This window comes from Petaurus breviceps, unplaced genomic scaffold (assembly GCF_028583685.1).
Source record: "Petaurus breviceps papuanus isolate PSGF00001 unplaced genomic scaffold, PetGlider_PUasm1.0 188, whole genome shotgun sequence".
Taxonomy (NCBI): Eukaryota; Metazoa; Chordata; class Mammalia; order Diprotodontia; family Petauridae; genus Petaurus; species Petaurus breviceps.
This window is the reverse complement of record NW_027185804.1, coordinates 3,042,925-3,056,121: the sequence shown is the minus strand read 5'-3', so window position 1 is coordinate 3,056,121 and position 13,197 is coordinate 3,042,925. Positions and strand designations below refer to the sequence as shown.

At 51.0% G+C, this 13,197-nt stretch overlaps 1 protein-coding gene across 4 annotated transcripts in view; it reads right to left on the bottom strand.

Moving 5' to 3' along the window:
* Positions 1-12,385, bottom strand: part of TUB (TUB bipartite transcription factor) — a 79,288-nt gene extending 66,903 nt beyond the window's left edge. For all 4 annotated transcript variants that reach the window (XM_069091159.1, XM_069091161.1, XM_069091162.1 and 1 more), the window contains exon 1: positions 12,248-12,385. In XM_069091159.1, the coding sequence (XP_068947260.1) occupies positions 12,248-12,285 (38 nt within the window). In that variant the 5' untranslated portion in view covers positions 12,286-12,385. The remainder of the gene's footprint in view (positions 1-12,247) is intronic.
* Between the last annotated feature and the right edge of the window lie 812 nt (positions 12,386-13,197).

Genomic DNA, 13,197 nt, shown 5'->3' with positions numbered 1-13,197 from the left:
TCTCTTCTCTCTCCCTCTGTGTCTCTCTCTTTCCCCTTTTTTTCTTCCTCCTTTTCTCTCTCTCTGACTACCCCCACCCCTAAAAAAGCCTGATTTTACTCCCTCCCTGCCACCCCTTGTTCAGCAGCTCTTGCTCATTCTACCATTCCTAAGAATTCAATTAAGAACGATTCCTCTGGGGGAGTGTGCAAGAGTCTGATGAACAGCACGTCCAAGGCGACACACCCGGGCTTGCTAAACAGCAGCCTGTGTTCCTCACTTCCTGCCTTAATGGGATTTCACAGGCCCAGGAGCTCAGAGCTCTCCAAACTGAGAGGAAATCTATCTCTCCATCACTAGGTGAGAAGGGAAGCCAGGACCTTTCTTCAGAGCAGGTGACTTGGGTGGAGATCAGTCAGAGGAGACTCCTAGGCTCCTTTAGACTAGCCTGTGGAAGTCAGGGTGCAAGGGCGGGCAAGGAAAGAAAGGAAAAAAAAGAAACTGAGCTGTGGGCCAGGCCAGCTTTTATCCTAAAGCTGGGGGTGGGGAACTCTGAACCTCAAGGCCACATGTGACCCTCTAGGTCCTCAAGCAACCTAGCGACCTCAACAGACCGCACCCAAGGACCTAGAAGGTCACATGTGGCCTCAAGGCCGTAGGTTCCCTACCCTTGGCCTGGAGCCTCTGTGCTCTCAAGCACCGCTCTCGGGTTCTCCTTAGAAGGCCAGCAGCTCCCATACATTCTGGATAATTGGGGAAGGAGTGGAGCAGAGGGTAGCCAACTGCAGCAACGAGGAGGGTGTTGCCACCTCACTTGCTAGCTGTCCATTAGAATGTATGCTCCTTGAGGGCAGGCTTTTTTTTAGCCTTTCAGCACTGAGCACCCCTGCCTGACCTATAAGTAAAAGCTTAATAAAAAAGCTTAGAGAGAGTGTGGCCTTAACAGGTTTCTGAAACTTAGCTTTCTTATCTGTAAAATGAGGGGGGCTGGTCTCAGTGACCTCTAAGATCCCTCCCCACTCTAGTTCCCCAGTCCAGTGACCAGCTGGGTCAGTGTGAGAGGGGATGGAGCATCAGAGGGATAAACTGGAGAACCGGGCTGTGAGCCCTGGGTCTCAGACCCACCTCAGTCACCTGCCAAATTACACCAGGTAAGGAACAACCTTGGTTCCCTGAGCAGAAGAGAAGGATCAGTAAAATTTAAAGAAAAAAGAAAAGCATATCTCCAATGGAGGACGATTTTTCCTGGGAGAAAGACAGTATTTTCTGGGGGAGTCATAGCACATCCCAGAGTGACCAAGTAAATCAAGGCACGTCCTGGTGAACAGCAGCATGCCCTGGGTAAACCAAAGCACAGCTTAGGCACAACAAGGCCTGGGGAGTAACTTAGTTAAAGATATGACCCCCTGCTTTTCCTACCCTTCCCCACAGTCCCCCAAATGCTCTATCTCCCTCTCCCCAGCTGAGCTGCCCCCTCCCTGATTTCTTCTGCCTTTACACATTAGCAGGTCACTACCCACACCTTCAGATGGCATTGGCTTTTTTAATTACATCAGCACCAAGGACAGTTATTGCTGATAAAACAACCACCACCACCCCTGCCCAGCCCAAGAAGAGAAGGGACTCAAGATTCTCTTATCTTTTAGGCGGAATCTATAGGCTTTTCCAAGTTTAAACACTTACCTCTGGGCAATGGGGGGTAGAGAAGGTCATGTATTACACCATCAGGTTAGCAGACAATTGGTCCCAAAGGCCAATTCAGCTTTTAAAGAATCTAAGAAGGTTAGGAGCAGCTAGGTGGCGCAGTGAGTAAAGAGCCAGCCTGGAGTCAGAAGGACTGGAGTTCGGTTCTGGCCTCAGACACTTAACACCCACAGCAAAAAAACAAAAACAAAAACAAAAAAAAACTAGCCGTGTAACCTTGGGCAAGTTACTTAACCCCAACTGCCCTCCAAAAGGCAAAAAAAAAAAAGAATCCAAGAAGAATGGAGACACCAGGTCATCAGACAGGTGCCAGCCCCTGCAAGGTACTGCCAACACCCAACCCACCTGATGCCATTACTGTCGGAATGCCTAGCTAAGCTTACCAGCTGTCCAATTCCGGCATCCCACTGACTTCTGCCTGTCCCTGTTTCCCACTGGTCTGCCTGGTTCCTCAGCTTAATCAATCAAGCTTTATGAAGTGCCCTACTATGTGCAGAGCCCATGCTGGGCCCTGGGCAGATATAAAAGTTTAGATAATACCTGGCCTCTCTCTGCCTTAATGGAGATCACAATTCAGAGAGACAAGACCCAGCTCTAAAATTCATCAGGTTGCAAATAAGATGATATTCATGGTCCCCAGAAAAGATGGTGAGGGGGAAGGAGGAAGGAGATTATATTCTGGCTATGCTCTTGCCCACCCAGTTCCAATTCATCTCAACAGACACTTGCGGGCCAGGCAGCTGGAGCTCCAGTCTCCTGGGTGGCTACAGCAGCACCCACTGGCAATATACACTAAGTACCTTCAAAAGGGGAAGAAGAATAGTAACTGGCCTGGAGAGGGCAGGTTCACAATAGACCTTATGTAGGAGCTGGATTTTAGAAAGCTGAAGATTCTGTGAAGCTGAAGGCACAGGCCTGGGTATCATATTTCAGACATGGAGGAGCTAGCCATATAAAAGCACAAAGGCGGGAGATGGGGTGGGTGCACCAGATCATTGCTGCCCTGGGCCCCCTCCTCAGGAAGTCACCCTGGTACAGAACTTAGGTTTGTGGACTATAGACCTCTCCAACTTAACTGGTGCTGCAAGTTCCCCCACTTTTCTGCTGCCTTGAAAGAAACCTGAGGATTCCTAGGCATAAGCGTGCCTTGGTTATTAACTCTTGTAGGTTGTCTCAGTCTGCATGAGATGCTGGAATAGCCGATTGGTCCAGAACCCTGGGAAAGCATTCTCAGCTCCCACCATCACATCACTATATGGTCTATCCCTGTCCCAGGAAAAAGGCTGAGCAGCCCCAGGTGCCCCACAGTCGGCCAGAAATCTCCACATCCATCTGCCAGCACAATTGCTAGGAAATAACAAAGACCAACGTGTGCAAAGGAGATGTATGCTTGCATTTGGAAACTGGAAGGGCCACTGGTTTACAGAGCAATTAGGCTAATGCTATGAATTGTTTATTGAAGCTGCCCATTTCTGTGAATAAGAAGTGTATGCGGTTATTGCTGAAAGTGTCATAGACAAGGGATATAAGTAAGATTGTAAAAGGCTTCGGATAAACACTTAAGGGAGGGGGAGAGGGAAATGGCTCCTCTTGCTGATCATAGGAAGGTGGGTGGAAAAATCAGCAGGGCAAGACTCATGCTAAATGTTTCACTGGACCTAGCCAGTACCAGCCAGGCCCATCAATATTTGTTATGGGGAGGAAGTACAGTGGATAGAACACGGGGCTTGGAATCAGGAGAATTCATCCTGATGAGTTTAAAACCAGCTTTATACACCAGCTGTGTGACCCTTGGAGGTCCTCTGGTCCAATGCCCTCTTCTTACAGCTGAGGAAACCAGGACTTTGGGAAGAGAACTGGCTTCAGCCAAAGGTCACAAAATCAGCCACTGACAAAACTGGGATTCCCAGTTAGGCCTTATAAGTCCAAATCTGGTATTCCTTCCTGAGTCCTATCAGTCATCAAGGAACCTATGATCTTCCCTCAGGGAAGGATTCTCTTAGTTTCATAGTACTCCAAATACATGCTGTATATAGTGAGTAAGTAAGGTCCTCCTAGATTGCTTAGGGAGGAGAGAGAATTTTTAACTCAAAATTTTTTAAAAGAATGCTAAAAATTGTTTTTAAATGCAATTGGGGAAAATAAAATATGATTTTAAAAAAGAAAAGAGAAAATAAAATTTAACCCTATCACCAAGAACAAAAACAAACGAGAAAGGCATGTAGACAAAAGTTGTTCTATGTCAGGAGTCCATCACAGTGAGGTCAGTTCATGGCTGGATCTGGCAGGAATCACCTGCTTTTACATTTCTGTCCTTCTTGGGCAGAAGGAAATCTCTGCTCTTTCTGGGAGAGAAGACCTATGCCACGGTAGGAACACTGATCTTAGAGAAAGAAAGATACAATTCCAAGTCCCCAGTTCCAATACATAACTCAAAGTGGCCTTGAGCCAGTTCAATTTAGCTCTCTGATTTCCAGCATCATCATCTGCAAAAGGAGGGTACTATTGCCTTCACCACCCGGCTTACAAGGTGGTGGGAAGAAAAACACTTTGTAAACCTGAAGGCCCCAGAAAATTATCTTGGGATAAGAACAATGTTGGGACCTGTGATTTCATTGTAGAAGAAACTCTCTGAAACTTATAATATTTGAGAGTGACCTAGATTCCCTCAGTTATGTGGCACAGTGGATAGAGCACCAGCCCCGGAGTCAGGAGGACCTGAGTTCAAATTCAACTCAGATATTCTGTGACCCTGGGAGACTTAACTGAGAGAGAGGGAGAGGGAAAGGGACAGGGGGAGAGAGAGAGAGAAAGAGAGGGAGAGAGAGAGAGAGAGAGAGAGAGAGAGAGAGAGAGAGAGAGAGAGGAGAGAGGGAGAGAGAGAGAGGAGAGAGAGAGAGAGAGAGAGAGAGAAAAGGAGGAGAAGAAAAGGAAGGAAGGAAGGAAGTTAAAACTTCAGGTCACACAGCTCCTATTCATCAAAGGTGGCTCCAAAGTCAGATCTCTATTGACTACACTGGGATTCGGATTCTGCTGCTGCTGCTGCTGCTGATGATGATGATGATGATGATGATGATGATGATGAGAGGCAGCAATGGTATAATGAATGGCTAAAGAAATGGACCCAGAATTGGTAAGACCTGGGTTTGAGTCCACACACTGGCCAAGTGATCCCAGGCATCATTTCATCCTCTCTTTAATGGTCTTCATTGGAAAAGGAGGCTTTTTCAGGTGGAAGTTCCCTATATCAATTAAAAGACAGGCCCAGGGCAAAAAGTAATGATTATATAGCAGCAGTAATAGAGAGGGCATTGATACGGCTGAGGTTAAGTCCCCAAGAAAACTGAGTGGGGCTGGCGGGAAGAAGGGGTTGCATTTTCTAAGCCTTTGAGGCCAGTTCTAAATTTCCAGCTGCCCCTGTAACAGAGGGTCCTTTCTCTCACTGGGGGTGGGAATTGGCTGCTGCTACTTGAAGCTGAAGACCCAGGGATACTGCAAAGCTGTGAAATGGGATTCTAGGAAAGGGCCACTCCTGGTGTGTGCTGCCAACCTGAGGATGACTCATCAAGTGGTAAACAGGGGAAGAAGCCGGATGGGGCAGCTGGGCCCGACAGGTGCAAAATGTCCATTGGACCCAGCCTGTGTCTCTAGTGTCTCTGGCTCTATGAGCCAGGCGTGACAGTTAATGGGCTACAGGATGGTGCCAAGCTGAACCTTAGTGGAAAGTTCAGAAAAGCCAGCTTCCCTCCCCAACTTTTCTCTACCACTCAGCTGTGAAACAGGGTGAAAAAAAATATGGGGGCATCCTGAGAGGCTAGCTTTAAGGGGGGCAAACTGTGTTTTGAGCTCGAGTCCTACAGACCGGCCAAGGTTAGCCTGAGAGGCCAGAAATGGAGCCCTCCTAGTCTCTAATCATTCAAGAGACTGCTGGCCCAGACCCAGAGCAGCAGCAGCAGCAGCAGCCCAGTTTTCTGGGTTCAAACAGAGATCCCAATGTCTCTGTGTAACTACAGTCTCAGGCTCCATGAATATAGGACTTCAAAATAGTTCACCATACCCCGAAGAGGCAGCTATTGAGAATATGACTATCCCCATTTTAAAGATGAGGGAAGAGGAGTCAGTAGCTTTGTTATTTTTTTTTATTAACTCCAATTGTGTCTTAGGTGAATTAAGGAAAGTTTTTTGACACTAAGCCTCAAAAGCAAACATTTCCATTCTCTTAGGGTCGGGGGAAGTCTGAGAGGGATAGAAATCAGCAAAGAAAGAGACCCTTTGGGAAAGGAGTGGATGGAGTTGGCAGGGTATTTGACATCCCCGGACAGGGAGTGTCTGAAAGGACCCTCACAGAGACCAGGGAGGACCCTGCAAGGAAGAAACGAGATCCTCCATGGACCAGCTCACTACCCACCTGGGAAGGAGGACCCTGGCACTGGAAGGAAGGCCGGGACCGGTCATTTCCTAGAGCTTGCTCCGGGAACCCCGCCCGGCTGCCTTCACTTGGCCACCTGCCACCCCCATGGACACCCAGACGCTTCACCAGGAAAGGGCCGAAGATTTATTTTTGGCCTCAGATGATGAGATGTCAGCTTTCCGGGGAGATTGCTGTGGAGCGGTGTTCCCAACACTGATTTTATTTAAAACCACCCATTCCACTAAAAACAGCAGAGCTGGAGGCCGATACCAGAAAAAGCAGAGCCACTGGAGCAAGGGAGCCTACAGTCAGGCGTCCTGGCATGTTATCCTGGGGGTTCCTTGACACCAGGGCTCCATGTTCCAAGATGGAACAATTCCAGAGAAAGCAGGACAGGTGGTTAGTGTCTAATGCTCTTTCCAAGGGAAGGAAGAATGAGCCCGGGGAGTCCCAGTCATGGGAAAGTTGGCTCCAGGGACACATGCCAATGCACCCGCTCCGAGAGCCTGGCAGGCCTGCCCCTGCCAGCATAAACTGATTTTCCAAAACTGATCCCAACCCTGTTCTACCAGAAATGAAGACTCAAATGTGACCACACCAAGTCCCTTCCCTTCTCTGGGACTCAGTATCCCCACCTACAAAATTAGATTTTAGACTTTGCAAGACCTAAGGACCCTTTGGGATTTTAATGTTCTAGGATCTACAACCCCCTTGAATCCCAAGCCTCTTTATCCATGGGGTTGTAATGGAAGTAGTGAGCTCCCCAAAGTCAGGGACTGTCTTTTGTCTCTTGCTGTATCTCCAGAGCTTAGCACAGTGCCTGACACAAGTAGGCACTTAATAAAATTTTGTTGAATTGAGCTGAAGTAGGGGTAAAACTCCACAGCAGGGGAAAGATGCCAGGAGAGCCCCAGGCTCCTCAGTGACTTTGAAATAGGTCCCCGAGGTCCTACTCTGGGGACCTACCACAGAAGCAGAGGCTACAGATGGTCTGAGGGTATAAGCATGCCAAGATGGGCCAGGGAGTGGGTGGCCCTGGGCTCTGGGGGACCAGCTGGAGAGCCCAATCACATTAAATCAGAAAATGCCGGAGCTGGAAGGGCGGTCCTTTGAGAATGACTCTTCCAAACCTCTTGTCTGACAGATACAAAGAAGACAGTGACTTATCCAAGATCACTCTGGAAGTTAACTGCCAGGACAAAATCTTGTGTTCCTAATTACCCCCCTCAGGGCAGGATATAAGTCCTACTAGGGCCAATACAGAACAGTAGGAAAGAACATGCCCCTGGAAGAGCTGGAAGCAGTAAAAGGCTGGCTCCCTGGGTCACCGAGACACCAAGGCTGATGAAAGATGCAGACGGCTGAAACAACTTGGGGAAAATTCTCAGAATAAGGGGAATAAAGGCCACCAAAAGTTGTGTTTCCATTAAAAAAAACAAATTTATTTTCCCCTCTAAGCAGCAGAGAGGTCTCTTTTCCACATGCTCAACTGGGGCAGGCACAGCATCAGCCCTCACCACAGGGAGAAATGAAAAAGAGTCTCCCTCGGCCCCCAAAGGCCATCCTGAGCCTCCTCTGGCCTTGTGGGCTGCTGGCACCAGCCTCAGCCATCCCACCCTTGGGGTACAGCTGCACCTCCACTGCCAGGTGTGGCTGTGGGCACTGCCAAGATGGAAGAGCTCTGTCTGTGCCAGCGGGAGATGGAACATCTCAAAAGGGCCAGGGAGAAACGAGAGAAGCCAAGACATGGGGGGCCCTTTGAAAGTTCTCTCAGAACCTTCTCTTTGGCAATGGTGACAGTGCCTGGTCCCACAAAGCCAGACTCTACCCCATCCCAAATTAGATTAAATCATTAGATTTAGAGCTGAAAGGACCTTGTTGACTCTCAGTCGTTTTCAGTCAAGTTATCTTGACAAAGTCTCCAGCTTAGGGGCAGCTAGGTGACACAGTGAATAGAGTATCAGCCCTGAAGTCAGGAGAAGCTGAGTTCAAATCTGGCCTCAGACACTTGACACTTACTAGCTGTGTGACCTTGGGTGAGTCACTTAACCCCAACTGCCCTGCCTTCCCCCCTCCAAAAAAAAAGTCTTCAGCTCAATTTTACAGATGAGGAAAAACTGAGGCAAACAGGGTGAAGTGACTTGTCCAGGGTCACACAGTAAGTGACTGAGGCCAGATTTTAACTCAAGAAGCCCAGTGTTCTATCCAATGTACTACCTAGTTGCCCTTAGAAAGGGACCTTAGAGACCATGAAGTCCAACACTTTGCAAGAGGGGAAACTGAGGCAGACAGGTTAAATGACTTGCCCAAGTGTCTGAGACAGGATTTGAATTGGGGTCCTCTTGACTCCAGATCCAGTGCCTTACTCACCACCACTTTATCTCCACCAAAAAAATTCACCACCCCCATCATCATTCATTGAGCAAGCATTTAAATGCCCACCAGGGACTCGTAGCCATATAGCAGGTACAAAAACGAAGCTGTTGCCAAGCCCTGAGGAGCTTCTGCTCTGTGAGGGGTTCATATAGCACGGGCCAGTCCACCAGAGGGACTTTCCAGGCTGGGTGGCCGCTGCTTAGGCCACTCTCTTGTACAGCAGCTGTGGTATAATGACCAGTCAGGGTAGGGGGTAGAGGGATGGGGTAGAGAGAGACAGATCTGGGAGGGCCTGTAGACATCACTCCGGGGACTTCCCTCTAAGAGCCAAAGAGGCTCTCACTGGGCACTTCTTCACTGCCCCCCACCCCATGAAGCAGTTTTCCCATGGGCAGGAATTCTAAGTTCTTGCAGTCTCTAAGTTATTGGGCTGTTATCAGACTTTAAGGTAGGAGTCTAATAAGGGCCATTCCCTGATGGGAGGAAAGAGAGGAAAGAAATAAGAGAAGAGGAGGAGACAGAGACATGGTTCTTCAACGTGAAAACACAGCACGAGCACAGAAGACTGACTGGGGGTGGGAAGTTACAAGTGTAACATGGTCACTGGACCCATCATCAATCTTCCCAGTTCTGTGAATAGAGTGAATGTTGGATGGACCCCAGGTGAGGAGAGAAGCCTCTTACAGGAGGTTCAAAAGGAAGCCCCAGTTTTCTTCTACAATGCCAAGAGCCAGTGATGCGCAGTGGACTTGGGATTATGAAAGATGGTGATTTTAGACTAGACTGTGTCACTTAGCAGCTGTGACCTTGTGCCTCATCTGTAACATGAGAACAGGGATACCTGACTGTCCTCCCTCCTAAAGGTCAGAGGGTGCTCTATGACAAGGAAAGCATCCAGTTTAGTGGTCTGTCCATTGTTACCACAATGACTCTCAGTATGTTGTTAAAAACTGAGGGTCTCCTTCTGAAATTCCACCTTGTAAATGTAAGCAGTTAAAAGCAGTAAACAGAGACCCACAAGGGTCCCACTGTCTGGGGCCACCACCAGTGGGAGTCCCAACTTCCCCCAAAAGGAGATCTAGCCAGGAGGGAGGCCAGCTTCAAAATCTTCTCAGAAGAGGACCGGAAGACATCTCTGCCCACAGGGTTAGAGGGGATTAGCTAAGAAGGATTCCTCCTCTTTGTCAACTTGACAACCTTAAACTCCTGAAATGGTTTTTGTTTTACAGCTCTTTCTCCTTTAATTCCCTGGGGAAGATGTGAAGCCAGGATTATGTCCACTGAATTAAGGGAAGGAGAGAGCCTACTGATGTCCAGCTCTGGAAGGGAGGGGTGAGGTAAAGTGGGGGAAGAGTGGAGGGTGTGGACTAAACACTCACTTTCTCTCCAAGCCAAGATCATCAGAGTAAGAAAGGAAGGAAACTCTCTGGGGAAACTGGCTGGGCTAGGAATGCCACACTGGGCTCTCAGCAGCAGGAGATGGGATATAACACCCTGGAGGCATTATCCTGCCACAGGACTGAGTGAACCAAGATTCTCTCTTACAGAGGGTCACATTGCCAAGGCCATATTAGGACTACTGATTTCTCTTTTTACACAGGTTTCATTTTGTTCTGAATTTATTTTCCCCCAAAAGATTCCCACCACCATTTCTGCTCCCCTCTCAGTTTTTAAGTTTCCCCAAAAGGGTGCAGGAAGGAAGGAATGAGAGGGTACCCTCTTCAGAACATCCTCTCCTAGTGTCCAATTTTGCTTCCCTGGAGAAAGGGCTCTGAATTCTGGGGGTCGGATATATGAGGTCCCTAGGTCCTCCAAGCAGCTAGGTTTTACCAGCTTGAGCCTTTCTCCCAGCCTCAGTTTACCAAGAACTATCATTTAAAGTATGCCCAGTTAGCCCAAAATCAAAAGACTTCTCAGGAATTCCTCCCTCCCCCCAAAATAGTTTCACTCAGGACACTCCAAGCCCACACCCAGAGCCCCAAGAAATGAGACTGAAAGCTTTTTTTTCAATCACAAACACCTCAGAAAGACCTTTCCTCCCTTCCAAAAAACACTGGCCCACAGAACTGACAAGAGTCCCAGCTGGCACCCAAGAAGAGCTCACTCATTCATTCCTTAGTCCTGATGGCTTCTATGGTTGAGGGGTGAGGGCCAGATAGGCAAGGAATGGGGACAGGAATAAGGAAGCCTCCCCCCTCATCCCCCCCCAGGCCTGGGCCAGCTTCCTCAATGACTATCTAACCCCCAGCTGTTAGTCCAGGACAACAGGAGGGCTGGGATCCAAGGGGTTCTCAGGAGCAAAATGTTCCCTTGTAGGAACAGCCTCCCCCCCCCCATTCAGAGGGGCATTACTTGGCCAGGCTCTAGAAGAACTCACAGGCCAGAGGAATCAAAAGAGGTAGCAGATGTGGGACCATGCTAAATGACAGAACGTGTGAGGCTGTAAGCATCTCCATTCCTGTATCTGAAGGTGACTGTGTCCTATGTAGTTTGAGATGGCTTGGGGAGGGGAATTGCTTATGGGAGGAGGTGCCTGCAGCTAGAATCAGCCCTATAAAGGCACAAGCCTTCTACTTCAGGAGGAAAAAGCTTCCTGCTACATATGCCCCTGGGGAGAGAGAAGAGAGTCACTTAAATTCACCCCAAGGAGGTTTGCAGCCAGATCTGTGTTTAATAACCCTCTGGGTGTTTCCAGCTGGTTTCTATTCATGAATACCTTGAAAAGCTTTGTGTCTGGAAGTGGCAAATATCATCAAAGCCTCTCCCAGGAACAAGTTTTGTAAAGAAGGAATGCCTCTAGAAATGGAGGGGCTCAGGGCATCCTAATTCTGTCCCAAGCCTGGCTCCCTAGTGGCAGACACACATAGAGCCACTCCCAGTGTCCTTGAGTCTGGGGGGCGAGTGTCCCAAGCAGCTCAGGACCCCCTCCTGCAAGCAGCTTGTCGGTGTCCAGCACCTTTGACGCACATGCTTCAGTTGGAGAGGACGGGGAGACAGACTCTGTAGCCCATGGCAACAGGGAGCCAATGGGAGGCCAAGGAGAGGGGGCTGCCATGGCGACATGGCGATCATCAGTTCTTCTCCCCAGCAGCAGCAAGGTGGGGGCTGGACCCAAATGGAGGGGATAGCTGAGGCAGGAGGTGGAAGGGTGTTCCAGGTGCAAGCCTCAGGGCTCCACCTGCCTGGAAGAAAGCCTAGCTCAGGTCCCAGGCTAAGATCTGACCCTGCATTTGGTTCCCCACTGGGGTCCGGTGGATGCAGGGGGTGGGGGCAGAATAACTCCACATTGGAGCCCCGGTGACTGCTGTGGAGTTTGTGAATGGGCAAGTAGTGTATTTATCCGCACCTCTCTGTGTACTGTGGTTGTCCCTCGGTTGGAGCCCTTGCCTCCGACTGTCACAACCATGGGTGCAGGGTGGGGGGGGAGGGGTTCCCCAATTTTCTCACTTATCAGGTCCATCAGTCTCCATCCCAGGGATGGGTCAGAGAATGTAGATCTGAGGGGACTTTGAAAGATACCCAAGTCCTCTGTGATCTTGCAGAGGAAGAAACCCAGGGTCACAAAGTAGCAAACCAGGGCTAGGAGCAAAGCCAAACCCGCTCTTTCCAAGTGGCCGGCCCACTGGCCAGTGTGTTCCTCCCACATCCCCCGGTGTCCCGCGTGCCCAGGCCGAGCCGCATGGGGACAGGGACGTGGAAGGAGACCCACACGGGGACGTGGAAGGGGACAGGGCAGAGCTGGGGCGCGGGGGTGGGGGGCGGCCAGTGGCCCCGTACCTGTAGCGGATCCAGTCGGAGTGATGCTTGGAGGTCATGTCTCCCAGGGGGGCCGGGCCACTGGCGGCTTGGGGGGCGGGGGCCCCGGGCCAGCGGGGCCTCGGGGGGCTGCTTCGCGCGCCCTGCTTAGCTCCCGGGGGCTCGGCCCGGGCCGCCTCCGCATCGTCCGCCGGCGGGCTGCCGGGGGACAGTTCGAGGGAGGGCGCGGGCTCAGCCCCGCCGCGGCCCGTCCGCCTGCTCCCCGGGCCCTGGCCCTGGCCGCGGCTCCGGCTCCGGCTCCGGTCTCGGCTCTGGCCCCAGCTCCGGCCGCATGGGCCGGGGGGGTGGGCTGCGGGACCCGCTGAGGGACGCTGCTGGCCCCGGCCGTTGGGGAGGTCTAGGTCCCCGGGAGGCGTGCGCGAGGCCGGTCCTGGGCGTCTGGGCGGGCTGCGTGTGTCTGTACTGTGTGTGTGCGCGTGTCTGTGTGTGTGCGCGCGCGCGTGTGTCTGTGTGTGTGTCCGTGTCTGTGTGCGCGCCCCGCCCCGATCCGCTCAGTGCGCCCGCCCCCGCTCCCGCTCCCTCGCGCAGGACGCGCCCCCCGCTCCCCTTCCAGGGCCGCAGCCCTTCCCCGCCTTTCTCTGCAGGGCGCTAGCGGGGCGGGGGAAATGGACGGGTGAGATGATGGGGTATGAGGGGGTACGCTAGCTCCTTGGGCATCCCCTTGGCTGGAGCTAATCCCACCCCTCCACCTCCAACACGCACGCAGCTCCCTGTCCCACACTTTAAGATTGGAAGTAAGAAATGGATAGAACCATGAAATCCCTCCTCTCCCAAAGGGGCAAATGCGGTGCCCCCGTCCCCCAAGCTCCTGGTCCAAACCCGCGACTAAAGTAGCTCAGTCCCATTTATTCAGAACCCAAAGGAGTGAGGATGGGGGCGAGGTACAAGATCTGGTTTGGCCCAGGAAGCTG